Below are 23,197 nucleotides of genomic sequence, written 5' to 3'. Positions count from 1 at the left end.
TCTTATCCTGCCCTAAGTGTCCGGCCATGGGATTAAAGTGAGTCATTTGGAATATAAATTCCCGGTGGCTCTTTGGGATCAAAAGCTGAGTTATCAGTTCTTTAGTCTGAGTGTCCTGCGCCACTCTGTATAATCTATCCTTAATAATGGAGAAATAGGGGAAGGACAGGGTGGCATTTGGCTGGAGCGTTTGACCATCGATTACTCTCACTTGGTCAAACGCATGCCACAGAGTCTCATCTCGCGACTGCTCTAACAGGAAATCCGTGAGGGAATCCCTGAGAGAGGGAGGAGGAGCATGCTGCTCCTCGCTCTGACGCGGTGATGATGTAGACGGCTCTGTGACAGCTGCTCCCGCCAAAGCCACACCGGGACCTCCCCCCGCTAAACTATGGCAGGCCCCACTCTTCACTAAATGTGTCATTAATTCCCCGAATCCCGGCCAATCAGTCCCCAAAATTATCGACTGGGTAAGGCGAGGATTAACCGCCGCCTTTACTCTAAATTTCTCCCCTCGAAATAGAATGTGGGCCAACACTAAAGGGTAGTTGTGAACATCCCCATGCACACACAAGACCTTCACCAATTGGGCTCTCCCCAATGCCTCATCTTGCACCAGGCTTTGGTGGATTGAGGTCTGATTACAGCCAGAGTCCACCAAAGCCTGATATGTATCCCCTTGGATACTCACCGGTATGCGATACGCTCCAGCCTGATTGAGGGCGGTCCCTGGCGCATCGGGGATCTAGACCACCATGCCCACCTCCAAGCACTGATGCTGGAGGTGCCCCGGCTCCCCACAGCACCAGCATACCGGCCCAGGCTTTCCCTCTGCACCGGTGTTCCGGAGCTCACTCACCTGATGGGGGGGAAGACACAGACACAGAAGTAGGAAATGGTAGGGCACCGTGGATGTGGCGGGCTGGCTGGGGTGGAGCCGGCCCCTGCCTCCGCGGTGGGGGAATGGGGTGAGGACGAGAAACAGAAGGGGAGAGAGAGAGGAGAAGAGGAGACATGCTGTCCTGCTGTCGGAACAGCCGCCATATGGTCCTCCGCCAGCTCAATGGCCTGATCCAGCGACGCCGGGTGATGGCACTGGACCCACTCCGCGGTTCCTTCCAGAAGTCAGGCGATGAATTGTTCCAGCGCCACCAGGTCAAGGATTCCCTCAGTGTCGCAGTTGTCGGCCCTCAGCCACTGCCGGCAGGCGTCCCGGAGTTGCTGGCCAAACGCGAACGGCCGGCCAACCTCCTCCAGGTGCAGTGCGTGGAAGCGCTGGCACTGCTGCTCCGGGGTGTGCCCCACACATTGGAGGACCACCCTGCAGAGGTCGGCATAGATCAGCCAGCTGTCGGCGGGGAGCTGTAGTGCGGCCAGCTGCGCCTCGCCCATTAGCAGGGGGAGGAGGCGCGCCGCGCGCTGTTCCACTGGCCAACCCCATGCCTCTGCCGCCTGCTCAAAAAGAGCGAGGAAGGCTTCGGGGTCGTCATGCGGACCCATCTTCGTTAGGGTGAGGTGCGGAGGGTCCGTGGCGGTGGTGATGGTGGGCCCGCGGCAGTGGTAATGGTGGGCCCCGCCGACGTGAGCAGGCGCTGGAACGCCTGGCGATCTTCCTGCTGTGCCAGCACCAGGGCTTTGAACCGTTGTTCCTGCTCCTTCTGGAGGGTGACCAGCACCTGGTGCTGGCTCTGTTGGGCCAAGGCGAGGGCATGGACTAGGTCCTTGAAGGGGGAGGACTCCATGAGGCTGTTTTCTTCTGTACTCCTCCCGGGTTTCGGCACCACTGTAGAAATAGTTAAGGTGGGTGGAGCACAGAAGCACGGCAGGCCAGAACTGAGTTTGCAAAAACTCTTTATTTTAGCTTTTCAGCTTTTAATCATTCTCCCACACACACACACACACACACACACACACACACACACATGTTCTCGTTCGGGGAGAGCCCCCTTCCTCTGCTCTCCCTCTCCTCTTATAAGGCACGGTCACTGGAGAAGACACACAAACAGGTTAATTCCCATCAGGTGCAGTGATTCTGCCACTTACCTTCCCTGACTCTGCCCTCCATTCACAGACCGACGCTTGACCACGCCCCTGCTGCCACAGTCTTACTTTCCCAGGTTGTTAGAGCTGAAGTTGTTTTGCAAATTGGTGACTGTGTTTATGGAGCCCTTACATGCACATTCATCGACACAAAGTTTAATGACAATGGCAAGATGCCAGGAGATGGAGTTGTAAAATGGATCGATGGATGGATGGATGGATAAAGAAAGTAGAACATGCATGCACTTTAAGACATTAAAGCTATAATAATATGACAAATGGACAAGGAGACCAATTGGTGATGGAGTCATGTATGCTCAAATGGGTGGAATAGCAAGGTGAGAATGATGTGAAGAAATAGACTATCTGGTAAAAAGATGAAGGGATGAGTAACTGCATCTCTGTTCATGCCATCACTTACACATATACTTGTCTTCGCCAGCTCTCAGATCCAGAACGTCTTCCTCCGACTCTTCATCCTCCTCTGGTGGAGACACCACAACCTCAGGGATTTCCAGATGAACTTGTGGGGCTCGGTCAGTCGAGTCAAAGTGTCTTGAAGATGGTGGGGTACTCTGTGGGGTGGGGACAGGGCTGGGTGAGGTACCATGCCCAGGGCTGGGGAGGAGGTGGTTCAGGAGCATGGAGACTCGCGAGTCACTCCTCTGGGACAGGTTGGAAATGGAGCCACCCAGTTTCAGAAGAGAGTTACGGGAAGTGGACAAACCCTCACCTAGCAAGAGAAGAGAGCATGGAGAGGAAATAGAGGGGTGGTTTAAAAAGAACGGGGCATTCTGGGAAGTCATAAGGGATGCAGAGGCATGCAATAAGGATATCAAGACATGTTTAAAGATCATAGGCAATGTTTTCAATTTATGCACATTTGAAACTTTATATGTTAAAAAACCCTCTGTAATTTTCTTCTGGTCCCAAGAAGTATTGTTAATAAGTAATAATTAAAATAAGTTAGTGCGGCTCGTAGCGAATTTCTGTTCGGCGATTTTTGTGAACACTCGGTGTGTGACGTCATTCAAGACAAACAAGCCGCTTGAGTTGAGTCCACTTCCGTTTACTTGCATTGCCATTTGGCTTGAGTGCAGACATGCTTTCAGGAATTTCCAAAGAAAAACCCATGCCTTATTGTTGTGCAGTGAACTGTAACAATGGGACCAGTTCAGGAAGAAGTTTTTACCTTTTTCCGAGAGAGGAGAAGAGGCGGAGGGAGTGAATTGGCTTTTTCTGGAAGAGGAGAAGAGGTGGAGCGAGTGGGTTGGCTTTTCCAAAAGAGGAGAAGAGTTGGAGCGAGTGGGTTGGCTTTTCCAAAAGAGGAGAAGAGGTGGAGCGAGTGGGTTGGCTTTTTCCAAAAGAGGAGAAGTGGCGGAGCGAGTGGGTTGGCTTTTTCCAAAAGAGGAGAAGAGGCAGAGCGAGCGGGTTGGCTTTTTCCAAAAGAGGAGAAGAAGCAGAGTGAGAGGGTTGGCTTTTTCCAAAAGAGGAGAAGAGAAGAGGCGGAGAGAGTGGATTGGCTTTTTCCAGAAGAGGAGGAGCGAGTGGGTTGGCTTTTTCCAAAAGAGGAGAAGAGAAGAGGCGGAGAGAGTGGATTGGCTTTTTCCAGAAGAGGAGGAGCGAGTGGGTTGGCTTTTTCCAAAAGAGGAGAAGAGGCAAAGCGAGCGGGTTGGCTTTATCCGAAAGAGGAGAAGAGGCAGAGCGAGTGGATTGTGCGCGTGAAGCCAGAGGGTTGGCTTTTTCCGAAAGGGGAGAAGAGGCGGAGCAAGTGGATTGTGCGCGTGAAGCCAGAGGGTTGGCTTTTTCCAGAAGAGGAGACGAGGCGGAGAGAGTGGATTGTGCGCGTGAAACAAAATCAAGCAGTCAAATAAGAAACGGACCAGCAACACTCAAGCAAAAAGGAGAAGATTGGAGGTAAACATTTTTACTTTTGCTTGCAATTGACAAGTCAAGAATCCTGAGGGATCCTGTACAATCATTGTGGAAATGAGACAAAGGGATATTTCCTCGCTTAGAGTCGGCTATAAATAGTATAATGTCACGGATGGCAGGCTAATGTGGCCTACCAGTACACTGTCAAGTAATCGTTCCCTATATCAACTAGGGAGGGCGGTTTAATTATTCTTCAAAAGGGCTCTTATTTAGTATTACGACGAAAGTAGGAATTTATCATAACTACCAGGATAAATCGTTTGGGCGCAAGTCTTGTTGAGGTCCAGGGTCACCATGATCAGAGTCGACTGAGTCGCTGTCCGATTCTGAGGCTGCACAGTCAAACCAGTGAGCCATGTTCACCGATTGCTTCGCAATGTCCATAGGTTCATACATATATGGTTTCACCTCTCGATATTCAATTTGGAGACTTCCTACTTCAAAATTGCTTTTGCTTTCAGACATTTTACACAGCCTCTCACGACCAAAGTCCGTACACGTGTGCTCAGTTCGCAATTAAACACAGAACTGCTCCCGGTCTGTTTGGCTTGAATGACGTCACAACAACTGCCCCCTGGCGGTGAAAGTGCGCATAAGTGAGATGTAAACAAACATTCAGAAATTGGGCAAAAAACAGTATATTTTAACCATTGTATTCAATTTTAGGGTGCAAATTAGACACCAGGAAGATTGAATTTGCTTTTTGGGTTGTTCTTCTAGACAATAAAGTTGATATTCTATGTTTCACCTCTGGCCATTGCCTATGACCTTTAAATGCTTGTCCGGGTATGGGAAATAGGAAAGAGATTTTTTTTTTTTTTTTTTAAACTGAAAGCGATCCAGAATGTCTCATGTGGGGATGGAAAATATGCCATGCAGGGAAAGGGACAAAAAGTTGCCCACAAAATTCCCATGATATACATGCTGATCACACAGTGCATTATGGGTCAAATTCAGATCAAAGTCACTGGCTGGGCAGGAGAATGCAATAATTAACATATCAGTGTTAGTGTTTCTAAAAATTATCAAGTGTCAAGTAGTCCATTACTGATACAGTATTAGCAGAAAATTCTAGATTAAAGAACACCTTGCAATCATAATAAGCATAGTGCGATTGAATGTTATTGAACCATACACTGTAGAAAGAAAGTCCACATTCCAGAATCAAGTCCTTGCTCAAGATGAATATCACACTCCAATCAACTGGCAAGACATTTAGTTCAAGCAAAGAGCAGATACAAAAATAGAGCAGCCCTATCCGCACCGAGCACCACCAAGTACTCACTGAGTGATAGATACTGCTACAGTATCTTACTATGGATAATCACAATCTAGTCCAAGGCCATCCAGTTTATCCTTGCTAATGGCTATGCAAAAAGATGGCATGGATAAAACATATAAATTAAAGAATGGTGTAGGGGATGGCAATGTGATGAGTTCTTGCAAGAGTCATGGAACCATCAAAGATGGGGCTGGGTGATGACTACATTGTTTCTCATTGTAACAGGCAGCTAACTGGATATTCACATTTATTCAATCCACATTCACTGGATATGAGCAATCGCATGCTCTGATTGGCTACTCTACTACTAGGCTATCAGCTCATATACCATGAGTAGAGAAAAACAAAATGTCAGAGTGTGTTGCTGAAGCAACCGAGGATAAAATAAAAACTCTATTCGAAAACAAAACCCAAAAAAAGCAGCAAACTATGGAATAAAAGTATTTGATTGTAAGAGCATATCTTTTTTTATTTTTCAAGAATTATCATTATAGCACTTTTCACAAATTGCTACTGTCATTTTGCCGGGTTGTTTAAATCCTAAGCGGATTTTGTCGGGCATTTTAGATTAGATTAGATTAGATTAGATTAGATTAGATTAGATTAGATTAGATTAGATTAGATTAGATTAGATTAGATTAGATTAGATAAAACTTTATTGATCCCTTTGGGCGGGTTCCCTCAGGGAAATTAAGGTTCCAGCAGCATCATTACAGATAAACAGAGAAAAGAAATAGAGAAAACTTCTAGATAAATTAAAATAAATTAAGTATTTACATATACAAATATATAAAAAGAATAAGATATGGGGAAGACAGGAAGGGGGAAGGAGGGGAAAAAAGGTGGGGAGAAGGGGGGCGGCGGTAGGAGAGATATTGCACTTTACAGTGCTTTGCAAAAGTATTCATACCCCTTGAACTTTTTCACATTTTTCCACCTTACAACCACAAACTTACAAGTTTTTTATTGAGATTTTATGTGATAAACCAACACAGAGTAGCACATAATTGTGAAGTGAAACGAAAATGATAAATGGTCTTCAAAATTTTAAACAAATAAAAATCTGAAAAATGTGATGTGCATTAGTATTCAGCCCCCCTGTGTCAATACTTTGTAGAGTCACCTTTTGCTGCAAGTTTTTTGTGGTATGTCTCTACCAGCCTTGCACATCTAGACACTGAAATTTTTGCCCATTCTTCTTTGCAAAATAGCTCAAGCTCAGCCAGATTGGATGGAGAGCGTCTGTGAACAACAATTTTCAAGTCTTGCCACAGATGCTCAATGGGATTTAGGTCTGAACTTTGACTGGGCCATTCTAACACATGAATATTCTTTGATCTAAACCATTCCATTGTAGCTCTGGCTGTATGTTTAGGGTCATTGTCTTGCTGGAAGGTGAATCTCCTTCCCAGTCTCAAGTCTTTTGCAGCCTCCAACAGATTTTCTTCCAGGATTGCCCTGTATTTAGCTCCATCCATCTTCCCATCAACTCTGACCAGCTTCCCTGTCCCTGCTGAAGAAAAGCATCCCCATAGCATGATGCTGCCACCACCATGTTTCACAGTGGGAATGGTGTGTGCAGGGTAATGAGCAGTGTTCGTTTTCTGCCACATATAGCGCTTTGCATTTAGGCCAAAAAGTTCAACTTTGGTCTCATCTGACCAAAGCACCTTCTTCCACATGTTTGCTGTGTCCCCTACATGGCTTCTTATGCCTGTCTTTCAACAATGGCTTTCTTCTTGCCACTCTTCCAAAAAGGCCAGATTTGCGGAGTGTACGACTTATAGTTGCCCTGTGCACAGATTCTCCCACCTGAGCTGTGGATTTCTGCAGCTCCCCCAGAGTGATCATGGGCCTCTTGGCTGCTTCTCTGACCAGTGCTCTCCTTGCTCGCTCTGTCAGTTTAGGTGGACGGCCATGTCTTGGTAGGTTTGCAGTTGTGCCATACTTTTTCCATTTTTGAATGATGGATTGAACAGTGCTTCTTGAGATGTTCAGAGCTTGGGATATTTTTTTAATAACCTAACCCTGCTTTAAACTTCTCCAGAACTTTATCCCTGACCTGTCTGGTGAGTTCTTTGGTTTTCATGATGCTGTTTGTTTTTCAGTGTTCTCTAATAAACCACTGAGGCCTTCACAGAACAAGTGTATTTATGCTGAGAGTAAATTACACACAGTAAGACTCTATTAACTAATTAGATGACTTCTGAAGGCAATTGATTGCACTGGATTGTATTTAGAGGTATCAGAGGACAGGGGGCTGAATACTAATGCACACCACATTTTTCAGATTTTTACTTGTTTAAAATTTTGAAGACCATTTATCATTTTTGTTTCACTTCACAATTATGTGCTACTCTGTGTTGGTCTAATCACATAAAATCTCAATAAAAAACTTTTAAGTTTGTGGTTGTAAGGTGGAAAAATGTGAAAAAATTCAAGGGGTATGAATACTTTTGCAAGGCACTGTATATTGCACATTATCCAGTATTGCTTATTGTTAGGCTAGGCTACTGCTCCTTCCCATCCTCTGTCCTCCTGTTACCCCTACCCCCCCCCCCCCCCCAGAGAGGAGTTGTACAGTCTGATGGCGTGAGGGACAAAGGAGTTTTTGAGTCTGTTCGTCCTGCACTTGGGAAGGAGCATTCTGTCACTGAACAGGCTCCTCTGGTTGCTGATGATGGTGTGCAGAGGGTGACTGGCATTGTCCATGATGTTCAGTAGTTTGTCCATAGACCTCTTCTCTGCCACCGTCACCAGAGAGTCCAGCTTCATGCTGACCACAGAGCCAGCCCGCCTGATCAGTTTGTCCAGCCTGGATGTGTCCTTCTTGGATGTGCTGCCCCCCCCCAGCACACCACGGTGTAAAACAGGACACTGGTGACCACAGACTGATAGAACATCCACAGGAGTTTTCTGCAGATGTTAAAGGACCGCAGTCTCCTAAGGAAGTATAGCCTGCTCTATCCCTTCCTGTATAAGTGTTTGGTGTTACAAGTCCAGTCCGGCTTGCTGTCCAGCCACAGCCCGAGGTACTTGTAGGAATCGACAGCCTCCACCTCGACTCCCTTGATCAGAACTGGTCGTGACCTTGGTCTGGACCTCCCAAAGTCAATGACCAGCTCCTTGGTCTTTGAGGTGTTGAGCTGCAGATGGTTCCTGTTGCACCACACAGCAAAGTCCCTCACCAGGCTCCTATACTCCTCCTCTCTGTCGTCACTGATACACCAAACGATGGCTGTGTCATCGGCAAACTTCTGAATGTGACACAGCTCCGAGTTGTAGCAGAAGTCTGCGGTGTACAGGGTGAAGAGAAGAGGGGCCAGCACCGTGCCCTGGGGTGCTCCGGTGCTGCTAAGCACAGTGTCAGATGTGATGTCCTTCAGCCTGACGTACTGCGGCCTGTCAGTGAGGTAGCTGGAGATCCAGGTGACCAGGCAGGGGTCCACTCGCATCCTGTTCAGTTTGTCCTGAAGCAATAGGGGCTGGATGGTATTGAAGGCACTCGAGAAGTCCAAGAAGAGGATCCTCACTGTGCCATTTCCCTTATCCAGATGTGAGTGGGTTCGGTGTAGCAGGTAGAGGATGGCGTCTTCCACACCAACACCTGCCTGGTACGCAAACTGCAGACAGTCCTGGGCATGTTGTACCTGGGGTCTGAGGAGGCTGAGGAAGAGCCACTCCAACATCTTCATCAGATGTGAAGTGAGTGCTACCGGTCGAAAGTCGTTCAGCTCGCTGGGCCGATTCTTTTTGGGAACTGGAACGATACATGATGTCTTCCAGAGGGTGGGCACTCTCCCCAGCTGCAGGCTGAGGTTGAAGATGCGTTGGAGTGGTTCACCCAGTTCAGCAGCACAGGTCTTCAGTAGTCGGGGACACACCTTGTCCGGGCCTGCTGCTTTCCTGGGGTGAAGCTTCCTCAGTTGACCTCTGACCTGGTCTGCAGTAATGCATGGAGGAGTCTGTGTTGAGGTGGGGGAGGAGGGGGAGGAGGGAGGGTTTTAGTGAATCATTATATTTTGTATAAAGCTTTTATTTATCGAATGCGCAAAAAATAACAAAAATGCTATGTTTCTCAAAATCCAGTGAATGTAGATAGAATAAAACAGTTATTCCAATCAATCTCATTATACATGGATTATAGTCAACTCGCTGCTACATGCGTCATCGACTATCAGCTCATGTATGACTCGATTTTGTGGAATAACTTAATTATTTGTGTATTAAATTATTTATATCATATGATTTATTTCTGTGAACTATAACTGGTTTTTAAATGTGCAGTACTATTTTGCAGGCACCCTCATAACAAACCTAAATACCACAATATACATATAGACAGGTAAATTAACGTGTCATTATAGCTGCCAGAACAGCTCCAGAACATCTTGGCATAGGTTCTACTCTGACTATAGAGACTCTGGGACTATAATGGATCAATAAACAGTGTTCTTCCCAAAGGTATTCACTCAGTTTTTATTTTTTCATTCAAGTTTTGATGATGGTGGTGGTGGAGAACACTGTCTAACACACGTGTGTTCAGCTGGGTTGAGATCTGGTGAGTGTGAAGGCCACAGCATAAAATTTACTTCCATTTACTTACTCCTCTTCATCAAAAAATTCAATGAGCCCTCATGCCCTGTGGATGGGATGGAGTCATCCTAGAAGAGGGCACGCCTATCAGGATATAAATGTTTCATAACAGGATAAAGGTGATCAGTCAGAAGAACTTTGAATCAATTTGCAGTGATGTTTCCCTTTAAGGGACAACTAGTTCCAAATAAATATTGCCTCCCAAAAACAACAACACAACAGAATCACTTTTTTCCTTTAATATGATATGTCACCACTCTGTATACTGTGCATTGTGAAAATATCTTCATTAATATATGATACACTTCCTATATTGTCAACACCACGAATCAGATATAATCCATTTTCATATGTGGTCCTTGATTGCATACTGTGTACATACCAAGCATGTAGCAAAGAATGAGAACTTTAATAATGCTTCAATGCACAGATTACAGCTGGTGCCTCTACAGCACTCACAAATCTGCAAAACCAGCAAAAGCCTGTACAACTCCTGGCTGGCTCACCAATTGTCACGAGTCCCCCCTCTCTGAGTGTGGCCCTGTTCCCTGTACAAATCTGCAAAACCAGCAAACCTGTACAACTCCTGGCTGGCTCACCAATTGTCACGAGTCCCCCCTCTCTGTTCCCTGTAGAACATTGTGTATTGTGGAAATGTCTTCATTAACATATGATACATTTCTTACATTGCCAACACTTCAAATCAGATATAATCCATTTTCATATATGGTCCTTGATTAGATACTGTATACATCCCAAGCATGTAGCAAAGAATGAGAGCTGTCAGACTGGAATTCATGTGTTTGTTTTTTTCTTTAATAATGCTTCAATGCACAGATGACAGCTGGTGCCTCTCCAGCACTCCTAAATCTGAAAATCCAGCAAAACCCTGTACAACTCCTGGCTGGCTCACCAATTATCACAAGTCCCCCCCCCCCCCCCCTTTCTGAGTGTGACGCTGTTCACTGCACAGTGAGAACTTCTTTCATGTTGTTTTGGAGTTATATTTACACTTGTGTTCAAAATAATAGCAGTCCAACATGACTAACCAGATCAATCACTGTTTTTGGTGGAAATTATGTTACTACATGGCAAATAATTTACCAGTAGGTGTAGTAGAGTCATAGAAAACCAACAGACCCAACATTCATGATATGCATGCTCCTGAGTCTGTGTAATCGAATAATTAAGTGAAAGGGACGTGTTCAAAATAATAGCAGTGTGGAGTTTAATTAGTGAGATTATTCATTCTGTGAAAAAACAGATGTCAGTCAGGTGGCCCTAATTTAAGGATGAAGCCAGCACATGTTGTACATGCATTTCTCTCTGAAAACCTGAGAAACATGGGTCGTTCCAGACATTGTTCAGAAGAACAGCGTGCTTTGATTAAAACGTTGATTGGAGAGGTAAAGAAGTGCAGAAAATGATGGGCTGCTCAGCTAAAATGATCTCCAGTGCTTTAAAATGGACAGCAAAGCCAGAGAGACATGGAAGAAAACAGAAGACTACCATTCGAATGGATCAAAGAATAACCAGAATGGCAAAGACTCAGCCAATGATCAGCTCCAGGGTGATCAAAGACGGTCTGAAGTTACCTGTGAGTACTGTGACAATTAGAAGATGCCTGTGTGAAGCTAATCTATCGGCAAGAAGCTCCCGCAAAGTTCCACTGTTAAAAAAAAGATGTGCTGAAGAGGATACAGTTTGCCAAAGAACACATCGACTGGCCTAAAGAGAAATGGAAAAACATTTTGTGGACTGATGAAAGTAAAATTGTTCTTTTTGGGTCCAAGAGCCGCAGACAGTTTTTCAGACGACCCCCAAACACTGAATTCAAGCCACAGTACACTCTGAAGACAGTGAAGCATGGTGGTGCAATCATTATGATATGGAGATGTTTCTCTTACTATGGTGTTGGGCCCATTTATCACATACCAGGGATCCTGGATCAGTTTGCATATATCAAAATACTTGAAGAGGTCATGTTGCCTTATGCTGAAGAGGAAATGCCCTTGAAATGGGTGTTTCAACAAGACAACGACCCCAAACACACCAGTAAGCGAGCAGCATCAGGGTTCAAGACCAACAAAATGAAAGTTATGGAGTGGCCAGCCCAATCCCCGGACCTTAATCCGATAGAAAACTTGTGGGGTGACATCAAAAATGCTGTTTCTGAGGCAAAACCAAGAAATGCAGAGGAATTGTGGAATGTTGTCAAATCATCCTGGGCTGGAATACCTGTTCACAGGTGCCAGAAGTTCTCAGAAACCGTGGTTATACAACTAAATATTAGTTTAGTGATTCACAGGAATACTAAATCCTTAAGATTTTTTCAGTTTATACAGTAAATATTTGGAGTTTGTAATGAAAAATGCAGACACTACTATTTTTTTGAACAGCCCAATGTTCATTTTTCTTCATTTTCTGTAAAGTAATTAAAATATTGATACATTTTTCTTCATGTTTTGATGTAGAATATAATGTGCATTGTTCCCAATGCATGGAAATAAAAACTATTATAAGGATTTTGAGCTTTACTCACGTTTTTAAACACACTGCTATTATTTTGAACACAACTGTATGTATTTAATATTTTAAATACCATGTTAATATTTAATATTATGTTTTTAATATTTATGTATTGAAGCAAGGCACATACAGTCCTCCAGGCTAGAAATTAATCAGACATATCATATATTTAAGTCAATATAGATACCATATAGCCAATTTTTTCTGTTTGTAAGTGCAACACTGAGAACTTGTAACCTACTACAAGTTGGTGCCTTCTTACATTTTCTTAGTGTGGTAACTTACCTTAATTAGTTATGAATATTTTTGCCTTTATTGTTAATTGCTGCCTTGTTAAGGTAATGTATATATTTTCATATCTTCTAATAGTATTTCTGTAATTTTTAGATAGTATATCTTATCCTTTTAATAAGTAGGGGTTCGGTTGCAATTGGGACAAAGTTCTGTTCCTTTCCCCGTCACACCTCTTTGTTTAGTTTTTCTTTGTTAGATGTACATGACTATTTTTGGTATCTTAGTTTCTCAGGATTTTATTGTAATTTTGTGATAAAGCCATTAAACTAAACTAAACTAAACTAAACCATGTGTTTTTGCTTACATTCCCATGTGCCTTTGTTTCTATTTCAGTCCTGTCTTTGGTCCTGTCCTGTTATTTGTTTATCCTACTGTGTACACCTGTTCCATGTTTAATCCTTGAATACTTGGTCTATACATACGTACTCTTCTGTTTCATTGTCTTAGAAGGGTATAAATAGACACAATGTCAGAATAGTGGTTTTCTGACAATGTTTCATGCTAATAATATGTTAATAAATGACAGACTAAGTTTTGGCACTTGCTTCCTGCCTTCACACCAATCTTTATACTCAATGTATAAAAAAAAAAATCTACTTATAGAGTAAATAAACCGACCAGCAGCATGATGTAAATAGATGTTCACACCAGGTTCTTTGAAGTTGTGAAGGTCCTCTGACTTGTTGAATACATGACAGATGATGGAGCACAGCTAAGTGTGTGTGTAGTGTGTGGAGGGGTGCGGAGAAAGCCCTCACCACTGCGCTCCAATAACAGCGGTTCAGAGTGTTTCTTGCCTATATCAGCGAGCGAGCGCACGGCCAGCGGGAATCGGTTACTTAGTTTCCTCTCGTTCTGGTGGTGATGCCGTTTCAACACAGCCTCTCGCACCTGCAGCCTTAACGAGTCGTCCAGCTGTCCCGACGCCACCATGCTGTCTATCACCATGTCTGAACGCAGGGATATGGAAATTTGAGAGACTCGATTTCACAGAGTACATTTCTTACAGTCAGCAAATCAGTACATACACACACACACATGTACCTGCAATGTCCTCGATGGAGTCAGCCTTCATGTCGAGCATCACAGTGCCATTGAGGATGCAGCTGCGCAACTCAAACAGACTGTGCAGAGACAGCGTGGCTACATAAGGTTTACTCCACCTCTCGCCTCCATCCTCTACATCCTCCTCAAACTTCAGCCATCTACAGAGTAGACACAGAGAGAGAGAGAGAGAGAGAGAGAAAGAGAATAGCCATAGGTGAAATCTTGAAAATATATAACTGTCTCCTAATATTTAAAAAGGTACTCATTCCAAACCATACATTTATAATGAAACAGCTTTTTTTAATCCAGGTTCTCTATAGGGTCCTAAAATGATTTAATATTATTATTACAGATATTGTCACATATTTAAAAAAAAATCGATATAGTAGATCATTTCACTAATACATAACATAATGTGGGGTGGCGTAGTGGTTAACACTGTCGCCTCACAGCAAGAAGGTTCTGGGTTCGAGCCCAGCGGCCAACAGGGGCCTTTCTGTGTAGAGTTTGCATGTTCTCCCCGTGTCTGCGCGAGTTTCATCTGGGTGCTCCGGTTTCCCCCCCAAGACATACAGGTTAGGCTAATTGGTGGCTCTACATTGACTGTAGGTGTGAGTGTGAATGGTTATGTGTCAGCCCTGTGATGATCTGGTGACTTGTCCAGGGTGTACCCTGCCTCTTGCCCATAGTCAGCTGGGATAGGATCCAGCTTGCCCATGACCTTACACAGGATAAGTGGTTACGGATAATGGATGGATGGACTCACCAGCCACTTTAAAAGGAGGTGGCAGCATTATACCTACTCATTCATGCAATGCTCCAATCAGCCAATCATGTGGCAGCATGTGTTTATACAGAATGGTGTGAAAAAAAAACATCAAGTGAGTGGATGGAAACGCCAAGTCAAAGGAGAATAGCCAGAGTGGTTGGAGATGCCAGGAAGGCTATTGTAACTGAAATAGCAACTCTTTACAACCGTGGTGAACAGATAAGCATTTTAAACAGGTCAAACCTTGAGGCAGAAGATCATATCAGGTTCCACTCCTTTCAGGCAAAAACAGGAATCTGAGGCTACAATGGACACAGAGTTACACAAACTGGAAAGCTGAGGATTGGGGGGAAAAAAGACCAGGTGATGTCTTTCCAACCTTAAACACACCATCTCCAGACCTGAGGTAGCTGTTGGTGTGGTCTCAAATGGACAGACCTCTGTGTTCATGTGTTGCTGTTCATTTTAAGAGGAATTTTCCATACAGTGCACTTTTTTTAGCCTTAGTTCAGATTGTGTGCGTGTGCGTGTGTGTGTGTGTGTGTGTGTGAGAGAGAGAGAGAGAGAGAGTTGAAATGATGATAAAAGCCTCTTTCAACCATCCCATTCAGACACTGGTAATACTCTCTCTCACACACACACACACACACACACACACACACATACACACACACTTTAATTCAGGCTCTCAGTTCGGTCATTTTTCAAATGAAAGCTTCAGAACTTAAAGCCACCCAGTAAACAGTCCCCGTTGTGTCCAGGAAGACAGACCTGAGTAGAAAACACAGACCACATCAGGTTTATAATCCACCATTTTGTGTATCCATGAAATCTCCACACACACTGTATTCAAACTAACACAAGAGAAAGGCTGACGTGACTCAAATCTGAGTGATTTTTCACCTTCTTGTGTCACAGATCTGATATCTTCATGGCCGTGTGGACACAGAAATCTGATTTTTTCAAATCAGATTTGAATCACTTTCATATGTGGTCCTAGATCGGATACGTATCCGATTTGTGGTCATACAATGTGAATGAAAATGATCAGATCGGAATTCATGTGGCTTTTTGCCTATATATGTATCTTCATCAGCCAGAACCAGCAGCTGATGAACTCTTTGCCGTCCTCCAGAGCAAAATGCAGTGCATATGTTACAGGTGATTTTGGAAATCAGGTGAATCTGGATTCACCTAGGTGATTCTAGATTTATCAAGGTGAATAAGGATTTAGGTTTAGGATTGGGTAATCTGGTGCAGTGTTCCTCAACCACTGGGCCACGGCCCATTAGTGGGCTGCAAAGCACCCTCTAGTGGGCTGCAATTTTTTTTCTAAGTTGAAGCTAATTTTTACTTGTAAAAGGGTACAATTGCTGGGTTGCATCCGACGTCACATCCACCTCATTAAGCTATGGGTTATGCTACAGCTCGCGATGCTTTGCAATGGGTTATTGATGAAAATGAGGCAATTTGGCGGCAATGCATGGTGATATACACATGAGCTAAAAGTTGTGGTCACACAGGCCCGCCGACAGGGGGGGACAAACGGGTATGTTGTCCCGGGCCCAGGAATGGGGAGGGCCCAGAACTGGGCTCTCATGAAGTTGAGATTAATTTATTTTATTTCATTTCAAAATGTGTTGATTTGGGGGAGAAATGTGCTATATTTGCATTCAATAAATGATTTCTAGATCTTTTGCCTTTATTGTCTTTGAAAAAGGCGTCAAGAAGCCCCTACCACCCCTAATGCAAAAATGGTTTGGTCTGACTCTTTGATTAAGGGGAAAAAAACGACATCGTTTGATCATAGCGCTTCGACAATCAGCGTGCGTGCCATTTGCCAACATGCACAAGTCAGGAGCACAGAAAAGAAAAGAGAAAAATAGAGGAAGAAACCAAGAGACTCAGGGGCTCACTGCAAAAATATTTTTAAAAAGATTCGGATGATGCAGCAGGTACTAGCAAAGGCAGTGGGGCAGCTGAGCCAGGTAAGACACAGCCAACTTTTTCCAGCCCCATAAAGTAACCCCAACCAAGGCACGTGCGGCACGCAATTCATGTTACAAATGAAGGGAGAGCAAGTCACGCTGAACACCATATCAAACACACAGGGCATTGAATCATTTCATAACCACAACGGCTTAATAACATTGTGTTTCATATATCTGATTGAAGCTAAGAATATTCACATTAGCCAGCAATCATATCCCGCCGTTTCTCGAGCGGTGTGTTCTTCTCTGCTTTTCACACTGGACAGTACGCACGCACAGTATACTATGTTCGCCCCCAGCCCTGCCCGAAATCCCCCGTCCATCGCTGCTCCTTCAAGAGCACCCCAATCGCGTGATTATAGTAGACTATCCACGAGTTTAGGAAAGCATTGCGGGGCCAACGTTACGTGGTTGGGAGAAGAGCCATGGAATTCCTACTTCCATGGTTCTGATTGGGAGTGTGACAATTTTTGGTAACATTCTGAATGGAGTGCAGAGGCATTAAAAAACATTCGTGACTTTCAAACTTGTAAAACTTTAAAACTTTAGGATAGGGTTATCCAATTTGCTTAGTCTATTCTTTCCTGTGCTATATAGTCAAATTAAATGGTTTTGAAATTGTTCATTTTGAAATGGTTGATTTTGACCCCTGTTAAGGCCTATAGGCCTATTACATTGTAATAAAATATTTTACTTTTTATAGAAACAGTCGAGGTTGGTAGCTCCAAGGGGGGGCCCATTCAGAGCATTTTGTCCCGGGCCCAGCCAAAGCTGTCAGCGGCCCTGGTCACACAGTATGCGAACACTTGATTGTCATGCATTCATGCACTTGAGTCTGGCACAGCTAGAGCAGCTGTGCATGCTTGGGACCCAGTCATTATGGGAAACACCTGATGCTAATTTAATCGCAATCAGCACACGCAGATATGGAAGCTGTTTTCACAGAGAATTTGTGAAGTATTGTCATTAACACTGTCACATTTGTTTCTAGCCATGTTTATAATGCTGTTTAAATATTCTGCTTTCTGTTTTGCTTTTGTAAATATCACACCTGCTAATAAACATTCTTCCTGCACTTAGATCCGTCTACCGCCGTCTATCTTATAAGGTCCTGATCCCCAGATCTTTAACCCAGCCACATATAAAAGTCGTACGCCTCCATGCTCTTCCAGGTTTTCATCTGTGTGTCTGTGTAGAATGATGTCTACAGTTTGAAGTGTCGGGGAACTCAACGGATGGATAATTTTCCAACTCGTAGGAAAAATCCTTCTTTGCTAGCGTGTAAGGATCTAATAATGGTTTTATGTTGGCTTCTGAGACATCCATACAGTTTTAAATACAATACCTACAATTAAAAGTTTGTTTTTATGGCACTTATTTAATTCCTGGACTCCCATCTGTAACAGGGAGTGATGTTGCATCCCATTAATACACTTTACAATAGATTATTAGATTCTTAATAGAACTGAAAAGCCAAAATAATTGGGGATCTTTTTTAATGGGCCCCGACTCGTTACAAGTATGAGGTGGGCCTTAAAGTAGAAAAGGTTGAGAACCCCTGATCTGGTGGAATGTTTAATTTCTTTGTTACAACTGAATCCTCTGTGGTGTAGTTGTAAAGTGGTGGAATTCAAAGCAGAAGGTCCTGAATTTGATTCCCATGACAGTAAAAATTGGGGGGGGCAAATTAAATTAGACAGGTATATAAGTGTAATTCTGGCTAGAGAGAAGGCATAAGAAGGTAGGAAATATAAAGGGGTGGGGTGAGTGAGAAACAAAGGGGGAAAGGTGAATAAAGAGTGGTTGTTGAGGTGTTCTGATTCTTTTATGAGCCCCCTAAAAAAAAAATCCAAGCCCTCTTTTTTATTATACCCCCCACAAACAAAGTTGGGGGGGGGGGTATAGGAATCACCTTGTCCCTCTGTCCACGTGTCTTGTAAGCACAACTCCTCCTAAACAGTTTGATGAAACTTTACACAGTTGCAGTATACCACCTGAAGATGTGCATGAAGGAAAATAATCCCGAACCAAGGTCTTAAAGATACTTGTTTTCTTACATATGTCATTGTATGGTGATGTGGCTGCTGTTCCACTCCATGAAATTGTACCAAATGGATTTAGACCCCATACAGTGAGAGTAAAAAGTATTTGATCCCTTGCTGATTTTGTTGGTTTGCCCACTAATAAAGACATGATCATTCTATACTTTTAATGGTAGATGTATTCTAACATGGAGAGACAGAATATCAAAAAGAAAATCCAGAAAATAACTTTAAAGAATATATACTCAGCAAAAATAAAAACTTGACAGTCATTATTTTTCAAATAGTGTTTAGAAACTTTTCTTGAAAGAGTTCTTGTTGTGATTATGGTTAAATGCATTGTCAAGGGCATTACGTCACACATTCATTCTACTGGTCGGGCCTACGTAGCATGTGCGAGAGCACTGCACGCTAAAATCACGTTTCCAAGTGACACAAGTGACGTGACCTATTGATACACGTGCAATTGATCTCACGGTAGCAGAGTAGAGTGTCATCTCAGAAAAACAAGGTTTTATGGTTAATTATTCGTTAATTAGCAATGCCACGACTGTCAAACATTCAGCGTGAACGTGCCATTGGCATGCTGAATACCGGAACATCCGTCACTGACGTTGCGAGGGTTATGGGATGCAGTCGACAGACCATCCATAATCTCCAGACACGTCTCCATCAAACTGGCACCACAGCCGACCGTAAGGAACCCTCCACAGAACTTGCAGGAGCTTGGTGCCATGTTGGTACAAATATGGTGGCGCATTCCCCAAGCTGTGTTCAGACGCATCATCCAATCCATGAGGAGACGTTGTATCGCAGTTGTGAACACCCATGGAGGACACACCCGATATTGACATGATTTCATTAAGTTGTGACTCACAGTTTTTGATCATGGACATTGTCGTCGCATTTCCGGTGGAACCGATTCCATGACAAACATGATCTGTATGCTATAGCATCTTTAATGACAAGATAATTGAATACAATCGTTATTTCAAACCTATTTTCCAAAATGTTCAAATTATTGACTTTGAAACGAGTGTAAAGTTTTTATTTTTGTTGAGTATATTTTAATTGATTTGTATTTCATTGAGGGAAATAAGTATTTGATCCCTCTAGCCAAAAGCACTTAATACTTGGTGGCAAAGCCTTTGTTTGCAAGCACAGCGGACAGACGTTTGTTGTAGTTAACCACAAGGTTAGCACACATATCAGGGGGAATTTTGGCCCACTCTTCTTTGCAGATCCTCTCTAAATCATTAAGGTTGGTGGGCTGTCGCTTGGCAACTCGGACCTTCAGCTCCCTCCATAGATTTTCAATTGGATTGAGGTCCGGAGACTGGCTGGGCCACTCCATGACCTTAATGTGGTTCTTCTTGAGCTATTCCTTTGTTGCCTTTGCTGTATGCTTCGGGTCGTTGTCATGTTGGAAGACCCAACCACGGCCCATTTTCAACTTCCTGGCAGAGGGGAGGAGGTTGTCCCTCAGGACTGCACGGTACATGGCTCCATCCATCTTCCCACTGATGCGGTGAAGTAGCCCTGTGCCCTTGGCAGAGAAACACCCCCAAAACATAATGCTTCCACCTCCATGCTTGACAGTGGGCACAGTGTTCCTGGGGTCATAGGCAGCATTTTTCTTCCTCCACACATGACGAGTAGAGTTTAGGCCAAATAGTTCAATTTTGGTCTCGTCTGACCACAGAACCTTCTCCCAATCACTTTGTACATCTTTGAGGTGATCATTGGCATACTTTAGGCAGGCCTCCACATGTGCCTTCTTAAGTGGGGTACCTTTCTGGCACTGCAGGATTTTAATCCAATGCGGCGCAAAGTGTTGCCAATTGTTTTCCTGGTGACTGTGGTCCCAGCTGCCTTGAGGTCATTCACTAACTCCCACTGTGTGGTTGCAGGCCAATTTCTCACAGTTCTCATGATCATTGCCACCCCACGAGGTGAAATCTTCTGTGGAGCACCAGACTGAGGTCTACTGATGGTCATGTTATACTTCTTAAATTTTCTCACAATTGCACCAATGGTTGTTACTTTAACACCCAGCATCTTGCTAATGTTTTTGTAGCCCATTCCAGATTTGTGCAGGTCAACAATCCTGTCTCTGAGGTCCTGAGAGAGTTCTTTGGTCTTACCCATGTTGGAGAGTTTGGAATCTGTCTGATTGTCTGATTCTGTGAACAGGTGTCTTTCATACAGGTGATTAGTTAGAACAGGTGTCTTCAATTCAGGTAACAAGTTGATTGGGAGTGTCTAACTGGTCTGTGAAAGCCAGAACTCCTAATGCATACTAGGGGATCAAATACTTATTTCCCTCAGTGAAATACAAATCAATTAATATATATTCTTTAAAGTTATTTTCTGGATTTTCCTTTTGATATTCTGTCTCTCCATGTTAGAATACATTTACCATTAAAAGTATAGAATGATCATGTCTTTATTAGTGGGCAAACCAACAAAATCAGCAAGGGATCAAATACTTTTTACTCTCACTGTATATTATTGAGATGAATGACTAATAGGAATTTGAATCATAGTGTTCCAGGGGTATGTCAACCAAATTCACTTAAGTAACTCTAGAATCACCTGATTTCAAAAATCACCTGTAACACATATTAGCCACTAGTATGCCCATTTTGTTGGATTTTAATACCATGAGTTGTCTAACAAATGCAATGTTTTTTGTTGGTGTGTTCACATTACAGTTAAATACAGGTTACTTGTCATTATGAACGTGAACCGTCAAGATGGGCAAATCCATCTATCCATCCATTATCCATAACTGCTTATTCTGTGCAGGGTCACGGGTAAGCTGGAGCCTATCCCAGCTGACTATGGGCGAGAGGCGGAGTACACCCTAGATAAGTCACCAGATCATCACAGGGCTGACAGAGAGATAAACAATAATTCACACTCACATTCACACCTACGGTCAATTTAGAGCCTCTAATTAGCCTAATCTGCATGTCTTTGGACTGTGGGGGAAACCGGAGCACCTGGAGGAAACCCACACAGACACAGGGAGGAGAACATGCAAACTCCACACAGAAAGGCTCCCGTCGGCCACTGGGCTTGAACCCAGAACCTTCTTGCTGCAAGGCGACAGTGATAACCACTACACCACCATACTGCCCAAGGGCAAATCCAATCTGAGCAAAAAAATCCAATTTCAACAATGACGTTTGTAATGTGAACATCATCAAAAAATCTTTCTGAGAGGTCACAAGTAAGGCACAAGACTGATTTATGGTAGCATTCAGAGTTATCTAACAAATGCAATGTTTTTTGTTGGTGTGTTCACATTACAGTTAAATACAGGTTACTTGTCATTATGAACTTGAACCGTCAAGATGGGCAAATCCATCTATCCATCCATTATCCATAACTGCTTATCCTGTGCAGGGTCACGGGTAAGCTGGAGCCTATCCCAGCTGACTATGGGCAAGAGGCAGGGTACACCCTGGACAAGTCATCAGATCATCACAGGGCTGACACAGAGAGATAAACAACAATTCACACTCACATTCACACCTAGGGTCAATTTAGAGCCTCTAATTAGCCTTACCTGCATGTCTTTGGACTGTGGGGGAAACCAGAGCACCAGGAGGAGACCCACACAGACACAGGGAGGAGAACATGCAGACTCCACACAGAAAGGCCCCCGTCGGCCACTGGGCTTGAACCCAGAACCTTCTTGCTGCGAGGTGACAGTGCTAACCACTACACCACCATGCTGCCCAAGGGCAAATCCAATCTGAGCAAAAAAATCCAATTTCAACAATAACGTTTGTAATGTGAACGTTGTCAAAAAAATTTTCTGAGATGTCACAAGTAAGGCACAAGACTGATTTAGCATTCAGACTTATTTTAGAGACCTGATGCAGCTGATGTGTTAAGGAAAGAGGGAAAAATGACAAAGTCAAAACAAACGGTTTCCTAAGTAGCACTAAAAATTAATTACGAAGCCTGGAGTTGAATATGGATCAAGAAGTGTTTAATAAATTAATTTCGGTAATATTTGAACAGTTTCCTGTGTTGGAAAAATATAACGTAGCATAATGTTACCCCTTTACCGCTGACTGTTACAAAGCTCTGACACTGAAGACTCCTTTTCTCAATGCGAAATAAGCATATCCTGAAGGAAAACTTCATCATATCGCAGCATGGTGGTGTAGTGGTTAGCACTGTTGCCTCACAGCAAGAAGGTTCTGGGTTAGAGCCCAGCAGCCGACGGGGCCTTTCTGTGTGGAGTTTGCATGTTCTCCCTGTGTCTGCGTGGGTTTCCTCTGGGTGCTCCGGTTTCCCCCACAGTTCAAAGACATGCAGTTAGGTTAACATGGGGTGCCCTTGAGCAAGGTACCTAACCCCTAACTGCTCCCCGGGCGCTGTAGTATGGCTGCCCACTGCTCTGTGTGTGCATGTGACAAATAAAGGTTTCTTCTTCTTCAACAATTACAGATGTTTTTAATGTACTTTTGTGGCAAGTCCTCCATAGAAGTACCTGTGTAAGTTGTTACTATGTAAACGATTATGTATTAGACCCAACTGCAGTTCATTTTTGACTGGTGGTGTACTGTACTGTATATTTTCAGCTAAATAAACTCAACTGATGCTGAAACCTTTACGAATGGGATTTATTTATGGGCAATGTGATTATGATTTA

General features: G+C 43.6%; 1 protein-coding gene across 3 annotated transcripts in view; it reads right to left on the bottom strand.

Annotated features, from left to right (window-relative positions):
• The window catches only part of LOC132882073 (sodium bicarbonate cotransporter 3-like), a 118,942-nt gene that overhangs the window by 75,186 nt on the left and 20,559 nt on the right, over positions 1-23,197 (bottom strand). For 2 of the 3 annotated variants that reach the window (XM_060915301.1, XM_060915302.1), the window contains exons 5-7: positions 13,721-13,881; positions 13,474-13,626; positions 2,462-2,773 (exon numbers count right to left, since the gene is read on the bottom strand). In XM_060915301.1, the coding sequence (XP_060771284.1) occupies positions 2,462-2,773; positions 13,474-13,626; positions 13,721-13,881 (626 nt within the window). Of the gene's footprint in view, positions 1-2,461; positions 2,774-13,434; positions 13,627-13,720; positions 13,882-23,197 lie in introns of all 3 variants that reach the window. The other variant, XM_060915303.1, reaches the window with a different exon arrangement.

The sequence above is a fragment of the Neoarius graeffei genome, chromosome 2 (genome assembly GCF_027579695.1).
Source record: "Neoarius graeffei isolate fNeoGra1 chromosome 2, fNeoGra1.pri, whole genome shotgun sequence".
In the NCBI taxonomy this organism is placed as follows: Eukaryota; Metazoa; Chordata; class Actinopteri; order Siluriformes; family Ariidae; genus Neoarius; species Neoarius graeffei.
Note: the sequence above shows the minus strand (reverse complement) of the source record. Positions and strands in the feature narration are given on the sequence as shown.